The 20,480-nt window shown below is 41.5% G+C and overlaps 1 protein-coding gene across 1 annotated transcript in view; it reads left to right on the forward strand.

Annotated features, from left to right (window-relative positions):
- Window positions 1-5,085: 5,085 nt before the first annotated feature.
- Window positions 5,086-20,480, forward strand: part of DNAJC3 (DnaJ heat shock protein family (Hsp40) member C3) — a 33,946-nt gene continuing 18,551 nt past the window's right edge. Inside the window, exons 1-4 of the mRNA XM_054383068.1 lie at window positions 5,086-5,167; window positions 11,738-11,848; window positions 14,865-14,989; window positions 16,060-16,134. Coding sequence (XP_054239043.1) covers window positions 5,086-5,167; window positions 11,738-11,848; window positions 14,865-14,989; window positions 16,060-16,134 — 393 coding nt within the window. The remainder of the gene's footprint in view (window positions 5,168-11,737; window positions 11,849-14,864; window positions 14,990-16,059; window positions 16,135-20,480) is intronic.

Consider the following 20,480-nt stretch of genomic DNA (forward strand, 5'->3'; position numbering starts at 1 on the left):
GAATGTCAAGGATTTTGTTACCTTTCTCGAAGACTTCTTCAGCAGTCTCACCCCAGACGATGATGTCATCGATGAACTGAATGTGTTCTGGAGCTCCACCTTTCTCCAAAGCATCATGGATCACTGCATGGCAGATGGTTGAACTGTGAATCCACCCCTGGGGCAAACGATTGAATGTGTACTGAATGCCTCTCCAGGTGAAAGCAAACTGAGGCCTGCATTCCTCTGCTATGGGAATAGAGAAGAAAGCATTAGCAATGTCTATGGTAGCATACCATTTGGCCTGCTTGGATTCCAGCTCATATTGGAGTTCCATCATGTCTGGTACAGCTGCACTCATGGGTGGAGTTACTTCATTCAAGGCACGGAAATCAACTGTCAGACGCCACTCTCCATTCTGCTTTCTCACAGGCCAGATTGGACTGTTGAAAGGTGAATGAGTTTTGCTGATGACCTTCTGACTCTCCAGCTGACGAATCAAGTTTTGAATGGGCACCAAAGAGTCACGGTTGGTTCTGTATTGTCTGTGATGCACAGTTTGAGAAGCAACCGGCAGCTTTACATCCTCTATCTCATGTTGTCCCACAACTGCAGATTCATCTGAAAGCTCAGGTCTAATGGACAACTTCAATTTTCCTCCATCAGTTTCTACAGTTGCTATTCCAAAAGCCCATTTGTAACCCTTAGGGTCTTTAAAACGCCCTTCTCTCAGAAAGTCAATTCCCAAAATACAAGGTGCATTAGGTCCTGTTACAATAGTATGTTTCTTCCACTGCTTCCCAGTTAAACTTATGTCAACCTCTATCTTAAACAACTCTTGGGATCCACCAGTGACTCCCTGAATAGTTATAGATTCTCCCCCTTGATAATTTGATGGTATTATGGTGCACTGAGCTCCTGTGTCAACCAAGGCCCTGTACTTCTGAAATTTTGAAGTGCCAGGCCACTGGATGTACACATCCCAATAGATTCTGTTATCTCCATTATCCCTTACCTCCCCCTGGCGGAAGGCAGGGCACCCCTAATGGTGGGGATTACCTCCACATGTACAGCTGGCACAACGTCCAGCACCAGAATTAGGATCACTGTTGGAGCTATCAGAGTTGTTCTGGGAAACTGAGGAAGCGACAGCTACCCTCCTGGTATTGCTACCTCGGGATCTGCCCCTCTGCAGCTCCCGTAACCTCTTGAAAAGATCAGAAGTTGGTTGACCATCCCATCTGTTCATGTTCTCACCAAACTGATCACGCAGAGTTATCCAGATACTGCCACGTGATTGCCTCTGCTGTCTGTTTTGGTTTGACCTATTCTGGAATGGCCTTCTTGGAGCACGTCTGTTCCTAACAGCTGAAACTTGTATCCATCTGGAGGAAGAGGAATCAGAATCATCCCCCTTCATCAAGTTGGATATGGAGGTTTTAAATTCCTCCTTCAGCTCTTTCATGCAATTCTTTATTTCTCCAGACAAAGTTTCAATGGCTGAAACCAAAGAAGTACGTGCAAGACTATCCTCCAATTGCCTCATTTGGTCAGTGAAATAGCCAACAGTGGGAGGCACTCCACCATAATTTCTTGCCACAATCCTGCTTGCCAGAATAGTAGCATAATTAGGAGGAGCAAGCTTAATGAGCTTTTTGGCAAGGCCTGTTCCAACAGGAATTTCATCAGGATTCAGAGTCTTATGATCTCCGTATATTATTTCTCTCACAGCAAATTCTCTCAGACGCTTGATTCCCTCATCTATTGTGGTCCAAGGTTTAGGGTTCCATGGTAAATCATCTCTGCTGGGGTACCTCAGCGAGACTGCCAGTAGGAGGCGTGCCCACAGAGAAGCTTTACCAATGCACTTGCCTAGATGCCTGTCTATGCCTGTATCCTTTGAGAGCATCCCCAACTGAGAGGCCGACTTGTCGCCTACCACCAGTGCTGGGGCTCCCATATCAAAACACCTGGCTAGCCAAGACAGGACTGGCTCGTTATCTCCTCTGATGTAATCCTTCCTCACATGTCTAATTTCCTGTCTGGGTGCATTAGCTGACTGTATGTCATCCTCATCATCATCATCATCATCATCCTGAGGTCGCTGTCCCCATAATCCTATTTTAATCCTCCGTTGAATTTCCTTGAGTTCAGAGGCACTGCCTGCAGTTGCTAATTCAGCAGGGTCTACATCTCCATCATCCATGTGGGGTCTCAAGAGGTCTGCCAGAGTTTTAAGGCTAACCTTCTCTTCCTCACCAGAAGGATCTTTCTTAACAGAGGGACCCTGAGTAGAAGGACCCTCATCTCCATCTGCACCATTTCCTGCAGCATCTGCATCTCCTCCTGCAGCTCCTTTGCGCTTTCTGCTTACAGTGGCCACCAAATTTACTGGATTGGCTTTCACATTCACAGCAGAGTTGGAGGGAGTAGAGGAATTTTGTGCAGGGTTAGCAGGAGCAGAGGGAGTCTGTGCAGGGTTGGTAGGAGGTGTGCTTTGAGATCCTGCAGCCACTGCTGCGTCCATCTGGGCAGCAGAGGGAGGAGGAGGAGACTGTGCCTCGTTAATGGCGTCTGCCTGCACAGCTATGTCTGTCTGCGCAGCCATTTCTCTCTGTGTAACTATGTCTGCCTGGACAACCATTTCTCTCTGTGTAACCATGTCTGTCTGCACATCCATTTCTCTCTGTGTAACTATGTCTGCCTGGACAACCATTTCTCTCTGTGTAACTATGTCTGTCTGCACATCCATTTCTCTCTGTGCAGCTGTGTCTGTTTGTGTACCCCTGTCTGCCCGTGTACCCCTCTCTGCCTGTGTAATCGAGTCTGTCTGTGTCGCCGAGTCTGTCTGTGTAACTATGTCTGCCTGTGTACCCGAGTCTGTTATCTCAGATTCTGGCAAAGGTCCCGCAGCTACTGCTGCTGGCTCTGAGTCAAAACTATCGGCAGCTTTCTCACAAACCTGAACTGTGATTTCCTGGTCACCGTAATCAGAATCAGAAACCAATTCCGAACCTCTCTGAGCTTTTCTATGTTTCCTCTTACATCTAAGCAGGTTGGAAGAGTGAGTAGCCTTACGTCTTTCTTGACACAGTGCTATCAGCAGCCATATGATTATTCCAAGAAACAACAAAATTAAGGCTAGCACAAGGTATCTAGGGTACCACTGGTTCCAAAGACCCTCTGTAGTTGTAAGAGGAGTAACAAACTCAAATGTGTCTGCTAGCAGATTCATAGTTGAGTTACCATATCTTCTAAGCCCAATAAGACCACAACAGAATTCAACAGCATTCAGTAACTTATTCTTAACCCAAAGAAACGACTTATATGCCACATATCTCACAATCTTGTCTATCATGCAGGAAACAGCCCATCTGTAGACAATCACACTGATAATAGATAAAATAGAATGACTCAGAACCCAAAACAGCTTCATTTTGCTTCCTAATCTGAGCAGGAATAAATCAAACAAGCAATCGAGCCCCGAGTTGGAGCGCCAAAAATAAAAAGTGTGTCGGTGTGAGCTGAAATTCCCCCCCCACCGACAATAACCAGGCTAGCTCAGTCTGGAAGCAAATGAAAAGCTGTATTTACAAGCAGATGAAATGCAATGAATATGTACAAATATACAAAATTCACAACATTTACAAATATATACAATCAACAGAAAAACACAACCAATCTCCCTTTGCTTCCCCCCAAGGGGACCCTCCCAAAGGGGGCCTCCCTCTCCCAGGAGCTTCCCCCCCCGACCCCCCTGGACAGAGAAGCAGAGTTTAGTTAGAGCAGAAAGTTGTTAACTTAGCTGCCAAGGTCAGTACGTGTTATCTTCAGCCAGAAGAGAAGAAGAAACAGCAGCCAGACAGCCCAGCAACTGCCCCCACTGCCGAACGCAGAATGTGCAGAGTGCCTACTTTGTTTTGGGTAATAGTTCTTAAACATTTCTATCTATCCAATGGAAGTGTTTAGAACAATCGTTATTTTGCTTTCTTACACCCAATAGTGACTTATTTACATTCTTTCACTTTCTCTGTTTTGAACTTTGCAAGGAAAAATTAAAAAGACAGTTTCAAACCATCACACTTACACAGGCTTTGCAGTTTATAAATCCAGTATGAACTTTCAGCAGGAAAATACTGAGCTATGAAGGCACAACACATTTTTTTTTCTACAGTTTGATAAATTCCTTAATACTTTTTTGGCATGTCTGGATGTCAGCATACAGTTAAGGTCACGCTATCTAGGCTTTACTGTCAGTGGAAAATAGGATTGTTCCCCCAGGGACAATTGAGCAGAGTTTGAAATCACACTTGCCTTCATCTCCTCTATGGCTAGGTCAGGCACAGCAATAAAGAACTGGGATCAATTTATTTGTGATTGACTGCCCATTTTTTCTACCATCCGAGTAGTCCAAAACATGTCTCTGAAGAATGAAGGCTAACAGCAACTATCATACCACAAAAGGTGGTCTGTCATATTGACGATGTTAAACTCACCCCCCATTATCCTCGACAGTAACCGTTTCACCTCCCCGGCTGGCCCGTGGCAAGCTGCCGATGTCCTCTTCCAGGCCTGCCAGCACCTGCAAAGCACTCTCAGACGGGCCAAACCTGGGCCTGGTGCAGAGCTGAGGGGTTAGGAGAGGGGTGGGCAAAGAGACAGGAGGTAAAAATACAGAGGCAGATGGGCACGCTGCAGGTTTCGCATTCTGCTGGAGATCTGGAGCCTGCCGCCCGAGCCACTCCATCAGCCAGGGAGGATGGAGTGCGGGTACTATGCTGCCAGCGCTTCTACCACCCCGCACAAGCGGGGAAAGCACATGCCTGCCGTCCCATTGGCTGAGGGTCGGCGGCGGTGGCGCCACGCCTCCCAGCGGCGCCACGCCTCCCCCAGCGCATGCGCAGAGGTCCTTCGCTCCCGCGCCTGGGCGTGTCCCGGCGTTGCGCCGACGGGCGCTCTCACGCTGCTTCCACGTTCGGCCAGCGCAAGGGGCGGGCGCGCGCGGCCTGGCCAATCAGAGGCGCCCACGACCCATCCCTGAGAAGTTGGAGCCGTCGGCACGGGGAGCCGCCACTGTCGCCGCGGGCGTCGGGGGGGTCGGCGGAGATGGTGTCTCCCGCGGCCTCCGCCGGCCGCCTGGGCTCCGCGTTGCCCTTCCTGCTCGTGCTTTTCGACCTGCAGTACCAGGGTGAGGACTGGCGTGGGGATGGGTGCCCGCGCCTCCGGGAGGTGGCTTGCTGCTGGGGGCTGCGCGTGGGGTTTGTTGGGGGGGAGGAACTGTGGCCAGGCCCGCGGGGTGTGTGGCGGTAGGGGTGGCTGCCATTTCTTTCTGCGGCCCGTCGAAGCGTAGGACAAGCGAGTCTGGAGTGGGGCTGCTGCTGGGCCCGCAGCGGTGCCTTGCCAGTGGCAGCTGATGGCGAGATGCTCCTCTCTGCTTCCGGGGTGTCGTCGGCAGTCGTGCCAGTTGGAAGGGTGTTTGTCCGCCAGGGCAGTGGGGCAGCCGGCATAGATGGACCGAGGTGCCGGGAGAGAGCAGAGAGGACCTGGTTGGTCTGCGGCCTGCCCGTAGGGAGCTGACGGGCCTGTCTGCGCCGGGCCGGGCCAATACGGGAGATGACCCAGGGGACGCCCGGAACGGGGTGCAATTCTGGAACTGGTGTTAAGAAGGCGGTACAGCGCTGCCACCTTATCAAGGCTGTTGCGAAGAGTGTGTGATGAGGCACCGTCACTGCTTGTAACCTGTTTTTGGTTTTACCTGAATTCCTGACGGTGTTGTTTATGTAGCTTGATGTGTGCTTCGTTTCCTTTGGCCTGTTCATAGGGTGCCAGCTACTGTGGCGTCTTGAAAGTACTGTAGTGTCCTCGAGTGCAGCTGTGTGACAGCATTGGTCACTTCTGTACTGCCCTTGAATTTCTCACTTATGTATGAATTTTGTGTGGTTCCCACGTTCTAAGGCTTTTTCAGAGGTTCTTCTCAGCCACAGCCATTGTAAGTGCCCAATCCACAAATTTTGCTGAGACTTTTGACAGTTGTTGCATTTGTTTGCTTTGTCACTGTGAGATTTGTTACTCGTTTTTTCTTTCACGATTAGTGTTTAAAGCTCTGCAGAGAAGTTTTTCTGCACTTTCTGCAGCCTCTGTACTTTCAGAGTACACTGTCAGCGACACCTGTGAAGTCAAACTCCTATGCATGGACTCCTTTAAATTTATGACTTGGTTATGCAATTGTGCACATAGTCAGTTTCATCTGAGGTACATTCTTTAATTGGCAATGGCAGACCTAAGTGGAACTGAAGCTATCAATAATCAGAATAGGTCCATAGACTTTATGACTGTCCTGGACTTGACATTAGAAATTCAGTTCACTTGCTAAACTAATGAATACTTCAGTTGTCCAAGTGGCAACAGGAACATACCATGGCAAAGATGCTCCTTAGTATAAGATTACATACTGTGATGCTGAATTGCTTTGTTGAATGTGTATTCTGCTAGTATTAGAGGAAAGATAATAACTGTGGTCAAAGCACCTTTTTTCCTCCACTAGGATTGTGATAGTGAGGCACATGTTGAGGATTTGTTGTTTGGAGTTGCCAGCCTGCTTAAGTATATGGTCTGATGGCTGTGTTGATTTACCCCAAATTAGGAAATTTGGCTTTGGTATATTTTATTAACTTCAGTTAATAAATATATATAGTAAAGTAATAGAAAGAAGGCTGATGGTTCTGGAACTTATTTACTGAAATTGCTAACCTCTTAGTTCATGAGTTCATTTTTTTAGAATATATAGTTATGAAATTTAAAGGGACTACATTATTTAGGGACCTAGATCTCACTCCCCCTCTCCTTTACTACTGGCCTTTTAATTCAGAGCTGTTCATTTGCATCTTGTTGCCTTGATAAAAGAAGCCTGCCTTGTGCCATCTGATTCATGAATTGGTGGAGCAGTTGGCCTGTATTAACTTTGTGTGTTACAGTTGATGTCTGTGAAACTGGTAGAATACCCAGGTTAGGTTGCAGTTCAGCCCTTAGTGTTGTTTTTCCTGAATTCCTGCACTTTAAATACCTTGTCTTGTGCTGAATAAGCTGCTGTTTGACAGAAACTACCTCTTGGAAAGATTAATCCTTCATGTTTGTGCATACTAACCACAACAAAAAAGGGCTACTGAGGGAGATAGAAGAGTGCTGTTCCTCTTTCTTCTTAATAGTCAAAGGAAATATAAAAATGGGAAGAAGAGACGGGCTTTTGCTTTTAGTGAGCTCAGTTTGTTATTGTCAGACTGCTCGCCTTAAGTGTTTCTCTCATCCCTACACCATGTGTTTGTCCTGAGTTTAGGAGGTTGTTTTTTTTTCTCACCTCAAATAGCAGAGGATACTTGAGGAGGTGGGAGAGAAGTCTTTTGGTATGCCAGTCTTAGCTGTATTTACCAACTTTCTTTGCAAATGAGGAGAGTGAAAACTTGGTAAGTCACAGAATCACAAAATGTTAGAGGTTGGAAGGGATCTCCAGAGATAGAGATCCAACCCCGAGGCCAAAGCAGCCCACACAAGAACACAACCAGGTTGGCTTTGAAAGACTCCAAAGAAGGAGACTCCGCAACGTTTCTGGACAGCCTGTTCCAGTACACTGTTGAAGTTACACGTGGCTCAAGGATGCTCTGAGGCTTCTTGTGGGCCTTCTCATATTCCTCTTGAAACTAAGTTTGCTTGTCTGCTTCTTACTTTGTTTAGTCTTGTCCTTGAAGTGAATGCTTGCAATCACACAGAAAAGCAAAGCCCAAAACTGTTTAAAAATAATAGCAGACTTAAAACTTACTACATTAAATGCAAGGTTGTTCTGATAAAAAAATGCCCTCAAAGCAGGATCTCCACCCAAGTGACTACATGAGACAGTCATCAAGCTCTTGTATTTAAATGAAGAAAAGAAAAGAAGATAAATGTAATTAGGATTAGTGACATGCATGTTTCATCTTTGTCACAGTTCTATTTCTGGTACACAGCTGGAACTAATTATGTTTATTTTCATAGTCCTGTTACCTGGCTTAGGAACATGATTAAAAACAAAAACTAGGTGAAAATTCTACAAGGGACAAAGAGGAGTCTGTAGACGAATGTAAAATCCTGGAACTGTTTTCAGGTGGTAGGCCTTTATTAAACATTTTGCACTGTGGATATGATTGATTATATGAGGATATAGCTGAAGTTTGTATACTTAAGTACCCACATATTGGCACCAGCTATTCTAATAAACCAAAAATCCTACCAGGAAGTTATAATTCATTTGAAGTGAGTGTATTTAACTGGAAAAACAGGTTAGCTGCACCTGCTTATCTTTCCTGTGCCTTTTGACTGATGTTCTTTGAGTTGTCAGGGCTCATACCATTTCTTACCTGGAAGTAGGCTGTTGGGTTTTGTTTGGGGTGTGCTTTTTTGTTGCTGCTTTTTTTTTTTTTTTTTTTTTAGGGTGGATGGGTGGTGGCAGTGTTTGGTGGGTTTGGCTTTTTTTTTTTTTTGACTGTTCTGCTCCTACATCAGTGCCAGTACTACAGACCAAATTTATCCAGAAATACCTGATTTGATTTGACAGCTGAGGCTCTTGTGTGTAGTTGTCTGATGCCCTTGGTGAATAGGTAACTATTAGGCAAGCTTTAGAAACACTATTCAGTTAAAAATACTTCGTAGTTTTAAAAATAAAGACTATGCTTTCATATCTCCTGCATAAACTTAATTGCTTGCTGGAGCATGCAGAGCTTCGTCAGCTGTGCTGGGCCCTTCATATCCAGTTCACTGATGACAGTCTGTTGGAAAAAGCTCTGTAGGGTTATGTTTTTTTCCTTCCAGGTGACCTTGAGTCCTTATGGTCATTCCCAGACCAGAGAGGGAATAGGTGTCCAAATAAGTTGAACAGAATTTGACTTAGACTACTGTGCTTGTGCCTATCCACAGTCTCAAATGTCTCCTGTGGGCTTGTTTATTTAGAGCAATTGTTTCCCTACAGCCAGAAAATGAGTAAGCAGTGTATTTCTATGAACGAACTACCCAACTATCAGGTCTCTGTATTGCTGGAGCATGTCCAGAGAAGGGCAACGAGGCTGGGGAGAGGCCTTGAGCACAAGCCCTATGAGGAGAGGCTGAGGGAGCTGGGACTGTTTAGCCTGGAGAAGAGGAGGCTCAGGGGTGACCTCATTGCTGTCTACAACTACCTGAAGGGAGGTTGTAGCCAGGAGGGGTTTGGTCTCTTCTCCCAGGCAACCAGCAGCAGAACAAGAGGACACAGTCTCAAGCTGCGCCAGGGGAGGTTTAGGCTCGAGGTGAGGCGAAAGTTCTTCACAGAGAGAGTGGTTGGCCATTGGAATGGGCTGCCCAGGGAGGTGGTGGAGTCACCATCCCTGGAGGTGTTCAAGAGGGGACTGGATGTGGCACTTGGTGCCATGGTTTAGATAGTCATGAGGTTTAGGGTGACAGGTTGGACTCGATGATCTTTGAGGTCTCTTCCAGCCTTCTTGATTCTATGATTCTATTCCTGAGTAGTTATGACGAATGTCACTTTTCATTGTGGTTACACTGACTGCACAGCCTACTTCTGCAGATTCCCATATCAGTTGTGGGAAATGTTCAGCAGCTTGCAGAACCAAGTTTTCATGTGTCTAGTAATTAGTTTTGTTCTTCAGGGAGCTTACAGCCCTTTGCACTTTGCCTTATTTCTCTATGTTGTTTGCTTTTGTTACTTATCCGTTTATTAATAATGGTCACCTTTCTAATTTCCTTGATCTCCAGTATTTTCAAGGAAAAATGTCTCTTGTCTCAAGTGTTATGTAACTCTGAGACTGTACTGAACATAATGTGTATGAAAGACCCTGAATAGTATAGGTACATTTTATTGTGGAAAAATTTATTCTTGGAGCTATGCTGATGTGAATAAGTGTGAAATAATGGCGTTCCTTCAGATTCTTGAGACTGAAAATTGAACAGCATGGATGCAAGGTTCATCGAATAGTAATGTACAGCCTGGTTCTAGGATGCCACTTCAAACTCTCAAGGTTTCAGAGATGTTTGTGTGGGGAGAGACAGGAGAGATGAAGCTTGGGAATTTTTTGTTTCACTTCGTATTAAATACTTCAGTCTGTGGTTTGATATCAAATTTGTTAGTATACTTCCAAAGCCAGAGAAATGTGTTGTGAGTTCGCTTTCCAGTCTTACTTTTCTATTGTGTTGGATTGTTTTTTTTTTCTTATGCTTGCTTTGTCATTTTAGAGGACATTGGACTATTCAGTGATCAAAGCTTTAAGCAACAGAAAAAGCAAGAAACCAAAATGGCAAAGAATGTAAATTTTTCTGAAAACTGGGCATTCACATAAAAGCTACCTTGGAGTGGAATAGCATATGTGGAAAAACCTACTGTCAGGAAATATTTCTCCACTATGAGGGAAGCTATTTATTTTTCATTCAGTCCAATACATACCTAGAATGGATTTTAAAATGCATCATTTAATAAGTTTCCCAAAGCAAATAATTTAATTGAAGCCCTTGAATCCAGTTTGCTGAGGTGTTATCAATCTTTTAGCAGATATAGCTTTTTCCAGGGGATACAGAGGGCATTTTGCTCATTTTGGTGTAGGTATCTCAATTATTTTCTTGCAGTGTGGAATTAAAAGAATGATGAACTATATTAAGGAGTAGGAAAGGAAAATCAAATTTAGAGCTCCTAGTTCTAAAATCTTCATGACTTTGTGATCAGAAATGACTGTTCTATTATTAGAAATACTTTGTTTTTTAATCACCCTTGAGTGTGAGAAAATTTTGATAAACTTTCCTTTAATCTGCTCATTTTCATATCTAAGATTAATTCAATTGCCCATCTGAATTAGCTCTTGATGAAAATCTAAGTGAAAGAAATTGATTACTAGTAATCATAGTTCGTTGTTTTCTTACGCATTTACTCAAGATTTTAATACATTATCTCACTTAAATCTGTGCATAGGGTATAGAACAGTCTTAGTAAGAGTGAGCTGTTTATAGTCTGAAAGTTCAAATTAACACAAACTGTTAATTTGTAGTGAAATTCTGTCCTGATCTGAAGAATTCTGAGAGCAGTACAAATGATAAACCTCTGTGACTGAGCTGATAGATGTATAGCATGTACTTGCACTCAGCTGCTCACTTTTCCTCAACAATAGTCTTTCCCTGTTGGTTGAGCAACAGCAATTTATGAGCTTCAAAGCAAAACTGGCACTTTGAAAATATATCATGTTAATACAATTTTCATCCTACTGGTTAAATGAAAAGGGGTGAGAATCTTAATTGTTTATATGAAGACTTGCATTCTGGAAGCAGTTTCCTTGAGTCTTGGACAAGATGACCTTTGAGGGTCCATTCCAACCCAGTGCAGTCTGTCAATCTATATTATGAATATTTTCCAGGTTCTTTTGAAATTGAAAGCCCACACAGAAATGTATCTAGTCAAACTCTGTTTATAGTTGATGTTTAAAGCTTGATGTGCAAAAGTATGTTACTGAATGTGTAGACAAGAATAGAAATGCATATTTGATGCCTTCTCATGGTATGGTGCTGTATAGTGTTTATCTACGTAATCAGCCATCCTTTTTGAGGCAAGGAAGTCATGCTATGTGTTTATTAGGCAGAAGGTTGTTTTAGTACAGGAAGATGTGGTCTCTGTCAGTAACTGTTGTGTTTATTATTGCTGTATTCATTTGGTATAATCGAATTCGTCATTCAAACTTTTTTTTTTTTTTCCTTTAAGGAGCTGAATGTGGAGTAAATGCAGAAGTAGAAAAGCAACTTGAAATGGGAAAGAAGTTATTGGCTGCTGGACAGCTAGCAGATGCTTTGTCTCACTTTCATGCAGCTATAGGTATGTATTTCAGGAAAAGACAAGTGACTCTTGTACTGGAATACCTTTGTCTGGATTTTTGTTACGTTTTTCTGCTATTTGCTTCACAAAGTATCTTGATTTCTTGCAAATTCCATGAGTCACAGAAGTTGAGGTGCCTTTATGTGGCAATTTTTAACTTGGACAGGAGCCAGCAGAGATGCACTAGAATATCTATTCTTGGGCTTTGATAAATGGAAATAACAATATTGTATGAACACTGTCACCACTGTTCTGCAAGCTAGCTCCTTGAAAGCAATTACAATTGACTGTGGTATCATTTGACGAAGTACTCCTTTTATCTAATCCCATTAGATTTTATCTTTATGAAGTTTTTTGAAGTATGTCTTTGAAAGGTTGTGTTTATCCATGTTTTCTTCTTGTCCAGGAACCTAAAAAATTCAATGCTTAAAATAGTCTATCTTTAAAAAAAAAAAATTCTTGCAGTGGGTGATACCTCTGAAACTGATGCTATAATCTGAGATAGTGCACTGGTAGCAAAGAGTGTGTTAGCTATCCTTTTCTTATACTCAGCAATTTTGTACTGCATTTTCAGCAAATTAAGGAATTAAATGTTTGCTCCTATAAACTTGAAAGCAAGTTTGCTGGTTTAAATCCTTGAGTTGAAGCACAGAGACAGACCAGTAAAGACTAGTGTCTGTTCATGTTATAATTTCTCAATTGTATGCTTTTGTTTCTTTATTTTTTTAAGTTGTCGCTTATAATGTGTACAAGTGCAGCATTTTCTCAAAGAATAGCACCAAAGTACTAGACAGAAATGATTCATACTATTGAGACTTTTCTATTTATGCTCTGGTCTAATAGTGATATGTAAATGAAATAGCTACTGGGTTTGAATTATTAATATTTTTGTGAGTTCTCGAAGGTTATTTTCCATTGTATAAAGGGAGTGGAGTTAGGAAACAAACTTTTTCTGTGATAGGGAAGCTTCTCATTCCACCAGGAGGCAGTCTGTTACTCCTTTAGCCGCTTGTGTAGCTTCCAAAGCATCCCTGTGGAATCTGAGCAGAGTAGCATTACAACCTGTTTTGTGCTTTTTTTATTAGTTGGCTATGTTTAACGTTCATGGAGGCAGTGGTGTGAGCTGGGGTGCATAGTGAGTTGCCTTCACAGAGTGAAAGCCTCTGTTTATCCAGTAGTACTCAAGCAGCTGGTGTAACTATGGCTTGACTACCTCTGTTGTGACCTTGCTGGGATTTTTAGTTGGATGTTGATTTGAGCCTGATTGCTTAAAAATTCATTAGACTTCTTTCTTCTTTGTATTTTATCTTAATGAAAGGATTTTAAGCACAGTTTGCTTACTGTGTTTGTAGGGGAGAAGTTTCTTTAATGCCTCTTTTTTTCTACCTGTACTGCATCATTGTAGACTGTGAAGCAAATACATGTGGTTCAGACAGACTTTTTTTTTTCTCCCCAAACATCTAAAATGAAAGCAAGCTACTGTTTTCTCTCTTTTCAGCTTAATTTTTAATTGTTTCCTTAATTCTATGAAATCAATGGTTTATGTGTTCTCTTTGGGTGAATGTCAATTGCTGGGAAACTGAGGCAAAACCATCAGAAAGATCATCTGGTGCTGGAATGTGCTTTCTGAGTTAGCTCTTTGCTACCTTTATCCTGTGTGTACTAATAAAGTTCCTTAATCTCAACTATTGATTCGTTCCTACTCTACACATTCAGTTGCATGCAGTATGACTTAATCACAGAATCATAGAATAGGTTGGGTTGGAAGAGGCCTTTAAGATCCATGCCAATGCCAAATTGTTTCCTGTTAGTTGGGGTGTGGTGTGGAGTTTGATTTTGTTGTTGTTTGGTTGTTTTCTTTTTAAGGTAGTAACATTTGAATTTACATTCATAATGCTGCCGTGCAACTTGGTATATAACATGGAGGTTATTCTTAAATTTTGCTGCTGGACATGAGCATTTTCACAGCCAAGATACTGTAGAGGAAGAGGGCAGATATTTTTTTCCATTGAGAACTGAACTAGTGTTCTGGTAGTGGAGGCAGCCAGCTGTGAAGCACAGTTACTGACCATAAGAATTTTGGCAGTGTTACTTGTTCCATTTATTTTAAAATTCGACTTTAACCTCAGCTGAAGGGAGGAAGATAAATACTTGTTTTGTTCCTCAGATTTGGATGTTCTTGTTGACTAAGTCTGGATTGATGTTTTGTGGGTGTTGGTTGTTTTGTTTGTTTTTTTTTAATAATGTTACAGTAAAAAGTTCACTGGCTTTTACTGTGTATGGTTGTTTGGATATTCCAAGTTACCTTTCCCTGAGAGCCTACAGTGAGTGTTACCTTTTTCTGTTATCTATTGCATAGAGAAGAATATTAGGAAAATTCTTCTTGATTTCAGAGAGTGGTGTTTGTGTCCTGTAAGCACATAACACTCTAACCTAGAGAGCACTAAAATTGCTCAATCTTGGATAATTGACCAGCAGACAACAGGGTATGTGTGTGCCTTGAAATTAATCTTCAGGTTTTGATAATGTACATGCATTTGTAAGCCATTGAGAGGGGTTGGTGGCCACTTAATGTTAAAAGTAGTTGCTTCTGTTTCAGTCGCTAGCTTAAAAGATTTATCTGACAACATTGGACTAATATATAGGTCATTTGGGGATCATTTGCTTTTTCTTATATGATGGACTAGAAGTGGGATGGAGAGTGATGAATTCACATTGCTTTCAAATGTAGGTCTGTGGTTGGAGATAAAGGGTTAGTATGTAGTGGATGTTTTCCTGTAGAAAGCAGAGAAACTTGTTGATGTTTCACCTTTGGTACTCTTAATTACTTGGTGTTTCTTATTAAATAACACTATCCAAGCAATATTTGATATTCCAAATATTATGTCTTATAAATACCATTTTATTTTCCAGTTGATTAAAACTCAGATAATATTTTTAGTCATTAAAGTTCCACTGTACCAGAAGTTTCAGTTGCTTTGAAATTGTATTCTGATTACTGTTCCTTCACTTGCAGAGGGAGATTCTGATAACTACATTGCGTATTACAGAAGAGCCACAGTATACTTAGCCATGGGCAAATCTAAAGCAGCAATTCGTGATTTAAGTAAAGTGGTTGAATTAAAGCAGGACTTCACATCAGTAAGTATTACTGGAATTGAAAGTTGTTCAAGCATAAAAAAAAACCTGATTCAAAGAAGGTCGTTATTTCAGATTTGGCTGAATGGAAATAGAAAAAACATTATCCCTCTGAAGACTTTAAATAGGATAAAATAATAGCAGTGGTGTATGTGCTTGAATTAGCAACTATGAGTACAACCTCGCCAGTTATTCTAACAACTAACAGTGGTTCTATTAAGTTCATGTTCCTCATGGGTTTGTGCTAAACACTTTCCTTTTTTCTCTTGTGGTTATTCTCCCCTTAATCATCAAAGCGATGTATGCCCTTTGAGAGAGAGGAGGGGGAGAAAGAGTGCACAGATCCCCTTTTTCTTCTGTCTTAATCAGCTTTTGATTTGAGGCATCTCTTCTTCATAGGAGCTGTTCTGTCTCACTGCCTTCCTATAAGGCTGTTGCAGGTTCTGATTTGCTTGCCTCTTGCTCACTTCTGCATACTGTGTATGGAAACTGTCTCACTAGTTGGAAGCTGATGCTGGAGTCCTCTCCATCTGATTCTGTCATCTCCCTTTTCCATGGGCAGTGGCATGTCCTACGTAGCTTACAAGGAGCAAATACTAAATTCATTGTATAGAAAAGTACAAGTCAGAATCTTCAAAATCATGAACTTTTTTTTTTTTAGGTAACTTCCATTATTCAGAAAATATAGCAGAAGAATTAAATGTGGGAATTCTTTATTATTTATGCTAATTACTTAATCTCTAAGCAGTTATAATCAGGAAGGTGATGTAAGATAAATATTCACTTAATTTTGTTTAACTCTGACTGAGCTGTTTTCATGAGTTTGAGCTGCTCATAAAAACCAGCTGCTTTTTGTCACTCAGTTCTGGTGCAGACTGATCCTTCACCAGAGTCCTCGTAAGAACACTGAGAAGACAAAGAATGGGTGTTGAGATTTCTGTTTCAGCTTGTTAGCTGTGTAAAATGAAAGTTTTTTGTTATTTTTCCATGATAAAGGAAACTGAAGCTTATGTTCATACGTGACTGAATGTCAATTTGTAAATCAAAAGAACTTATCTCACATTTCATTTCAGGCAAGATTACAGAGAGGACACTTACTGCTCAAGCAAGGAAAATTTGATGAAGCAGAGGACGACTTTAAAAATGTGGTGAGTTGGAGGTCTGAGTTGAACTATATCACTGCTTTTAAAGTTGTGTTCTGAGCTAAGTCTTATCTGAATTCTGATGCTCTAGAGCACATGTATACGTATACCTGAGTTTGTCTTTACTGTTCTTTCTGTGTGTGCCTGGCACTATATGATCTCTGCTTCATGACACCTGTACTAGGGAGCAATCTTCATTCAGGAAGAAAGGGACGAGGGACTCAAAGTATGTAATTGAACCCTGCTTTACATCATCATACTCAGGTAACCCTGGAAATCACTAGGAGAAGACTCGTGGATCAGCCTTTGAAGGTTGATTGTGTAAGGATCCTGGGCTCTTAATGTAGTCACCAGGCTATTAAGATCAATGAATTTCAGTGACACACGTCTTTGCCTTACCATCTGTGAAAGAGTTCTCCATCTTTCACAAATGTGTTGACAATACTTTACTTCCATGATCAGGAAGCACCCAGAGTTTCCATGCAAATGCAGCTGTTTTTCACCCACCTGAAACTCACTTGTGTGGTGTTTTTTTCTATCAATGGGTATTTTGTGCATTCGGCCTTACGCTGCAAAAAGAAACTTCTGAACCTAGAACAAAATTCCTCAGGGAGTATGTGAAACTTGATGTCTCTCTTTGATACCCAAAATTTCTGTAAGCATGAGAATAAATAACATCGATTCTTACTCTTGCTTGTTCTTCAAGAGTTGCTAGCTTGCATATCCCTTATGCAGAAATAAAAATTATCTTGCAGATATAACTGATGCTGTCTTGTTGGCTTTCTTTGACAAATGTGATGGAGAAAAGTTCTGTGTTGCAGATTATTTGCAAATGCTTAATGGTAATTGTGCTAGAGAGTATGTATGACACAGAGCAGTTACACTGTATGCTCTGCAGGATGGTTTGGAGGAATGACTCCCACAGGTAAAAATGCAGCAGGTCTTTGTTTGTAGCATACGTGCAATAGCTTATTCTGAAATTCACGCAGCAATGGCTCCTCTAGCTGCTCCTTCTTCTAGAAGTTTTAGTAGTGTGTGGTCTGCAGTTATACTTCTGATTGATCTAATTGCAGTGCAGCCCTGCTGTTTCCAAGTGTGAGAGAATGTTCAGATCCGAGGACATAGTTGCTGCAATAGCAATTATGTAATGTCAGTGTTGATTCTGAGTCTGTACATGCGTCTCTTTGCAGTTACAGTTTCTTGAAGTATGCTTAATGCTACATATGGAAATGCTTCTCCAGTCAACTGCCAAGTAGATTGCCCTTTTTGAAAACAACTGCAAAAATTTAGATTGCTGCCTGTGGTCAATCAATAGTTCAGTCTTCAGTCAGGTTTTAAATCTGAAGTAGAACAGAGTTTCTTAGATGCCTTATGAAGATATTCCCAGTTTCCTTCTACATATTGCCTATGTACTTAGAGAATATGGATGTGGACTGTTTTGAAGAGCAGAGTTTTCAGTTAAGTGCAGTATATTCAAGCAAAATAAGCCAATATTAAAATCACCCTTTGTAACAGGTTAATTTATTCAAGTGAGTGGAGGGATTACGTTATTGTGCATACCTTGAATCTTTAAGTAGAAGACATTGTATTTGGGATATTCCCTTTTGTTGTTCTAATTCTTTCAGACAGCCAGTCTGATTATTCTACCAGTTCTTTACGTGTCTAAAATACCTGGTGTACTCTGGCAGTATGTTTGCATTTAAATACAAAATTAGTCACGATACTGTGAAATGTATTAACATTCTGTGTTTCTTTGGTGTGGGTTGGGGGGGGTGTTGTTTCATTTGGTTGGTTGATTTGGGGTTGGGGTTTTTTTGTTGTTGTTAAATAAGAGGGGAGGAGAGAAGGGGGAAGGTCGATAGTGTAGTTATTGAACAGCTTTTTAAATGATTACAAGACATCAAGACCCTCTCTTTTCTACCAGCAATGAGAGGGGCAAGGCAATAGGAATTTTTGACTTGTATTTTAAGTGAGTTGCCAAAAAGCCAAAAGGAATAAGTTGTACCTTGAGATGAAAGCTTGTTCTACTACTAGGGTGAATATAGCACAAAGAAATGCCAATGGGATCTCAATAAGTTTTAGGCTAGAAGTTAATTGTGGACTTCAGATAATCAAGTTGTACCTTTTACATGTGAACAGAATATGTAGTCTATGATTATGCTCTTTAGCCAAGTAAATGTAGGTCAGGATCTGAACACCCCTGTAGCCTCTGTTGGCTGGATGTCAGCTAACTAGAATGCTCTCATTCTGGGTAAGCATGTAGCAGCACATCAGTAAACTTCAGTGTCAGATCTGAAGGTAAATTTGAGTTAAATTTGGGCCATCCTTCATAGCAGTGAATAGGCTCAAAATCTGCAGTCGCTGTGAATCAGTAGGCATGCAGAAACCTGGTTTTATGCTTTAGTCTTCAGAAGTTGAATATTCTGGAGAGATGGGGTGTATTTAAAAACCAAAACAAACCTTCACCCTATTCATTGCCCTTCCTGAAAGGGAAGCCATAATTTGAAGAAAAACAATTCACTTTCTTTACTGTGAAGTGTTTCAGGATGTTACCTAGAATAGGTAGTCCTAAGGGTGTTATAAGCTCACAGGAATTAATTGCAAGGTGTTAAATATGAGTGGTTTTACTGTCAGTGTTGCTTTTTCCTGAAGAAATAGTTTTGTATGTGGGCTTTCTTCTAGTAAAACCAGCCTTGTTTGGAGTAGGTTTTATGCCCTTGAGTGATTCTAGATGAGATTGTTTGTTGGTTTGAGTCAGATGCTGGCTTCAAAGGAGTAGATAAGATTTTATAGTTTTCCCCACTCCTGAGTTAGAGAAACCAAGTCAGGTTGTGGCAACTAAGGAGAGCAATTTTACTTGAACTACTCAAGGACAGACGTGTAGGAGCGAGCTGGTTTGTAATTCTTCATATAACACTTGCATTAAGAATCAGTGTCACCAGTGTTGCTTTCTGTGCCTACCAGAACTGCCAGGTGATTGATGTAATAAGCTACTCGTAAAATCCTGTTTTCTCACAGCATATTGCAGAAGTCTATTGAATCCCAGTGGTGGCTCTGAAAAGCTGGTGGTTTTTTTTATTCCTATTCCTCATCTTGTAGTAATGCTTCCTGAAAGGCATCTCAGCAGTTTAGGAGATGCAACATTTTTGAGGGAGAGAAAGAGTAAGACAAATTCAGCCCATCTAAATGGAGGAGAGAATGACAGGTTCCGGTTCTAACAGCTGAGGTCTTGCGTAGTGCTTAAGGGAATCATTGAAACTATTCTTAATAAAAAAACCCTGTCCTTTAGTTTATACTTGTGAAAAGAAAGTAATTTCGTACACTTGAATTATTTCTCTGTAATTTTTGTAGTCTGTGAGGCAGTTTCTTGAACACCCTAAATGTCTTCATCGTTACACGATTGCTAAGCAGAGCGCTTTCTGTTTGGGTGTTTCCGCCCCCTTTGTGGCATATTGGCACTGGCTATCTTGTGAGACACTCAGTGTGAGAGCAGACAGTAGGACTGCCTGCCTGGGAAGGATGGGAATAGCCCTTTCAGGGACAGAGTTTCTTGAGACCTGGCCTACATATGCTATTTTTTCTTCTTTTTTTCTTTTTTTCTCCTCTGTACTCCCCTGTTGGCTGAAATGAATCACGAGGTTTAGATAGATACAGGGTGTGGTTCAGACTTTCTATGCCAGGGCATGTTAAGCAGTACTACATTTCAAGAAACCTTTACTTTTGGACAACAGATGTAGGAAATTTCTTATGTGGGCCCGGTTGTGGGGTTTTTTTTTTTTTTTTTGGTCTAACAATACAGATTCACAATTCGTTTATCTTTAGAAGCTCTTTAGCTTTTTCTTTTGCAGCTCAACTAACAGTTTAGAAATCTAGGACCTCTAGGGGATGATAAAACTTTCAACAGGTGTCAGCAGAGGGGTCTAATTCTTGTGTTCAGAGTGCCCAGGATGGCATGGGGATTAAGCAGAAGTCCTTGGGTGACTTCAGAAAGTCATTGCACACAGTATGCTAATAGTAGTTATTCCTTTGCTCCAACTTTGGTTGAGTGTTCATATGCTTTTAATATTAAGTTCTTTGTTCTAATTAGAAGTTTCTCAATAACAGAAGTCAACAGGACAGATCTATGTGCATATCAACACTCATGTCTAAGGACTCAGTCCACAAAAGCCCTGTAATATTTTTTTTATCTTTAAGCATGTGATTTTTTTTTTCTATACTTTGGTTGACAGAAGGCTTTCTGAAGAGGTGAACAAGTGATGCAAGTCCTGACAGCCCTTAGTATATTCATTGTAATATAGTCTGTGACCCTGCTTGTGTCCTAGAGAAAATGTAAATCATTTGAGTGGCTGAAT

This window comes from Indicator indicator, chromosome 1 (genome assembly GCF_027791375.1).
Source record: "Indicator indicator isolate 239-I01 chromosome 1, UM_Iind_1.1, whole genome shotgun sequence".
Taxonomy (NCBI): domain Eukaryota; kingdom Metazoa; phylum Chordata; class Aves; order Piciformes; family Indicatoridae; genus Indicator; species Indicator indicator.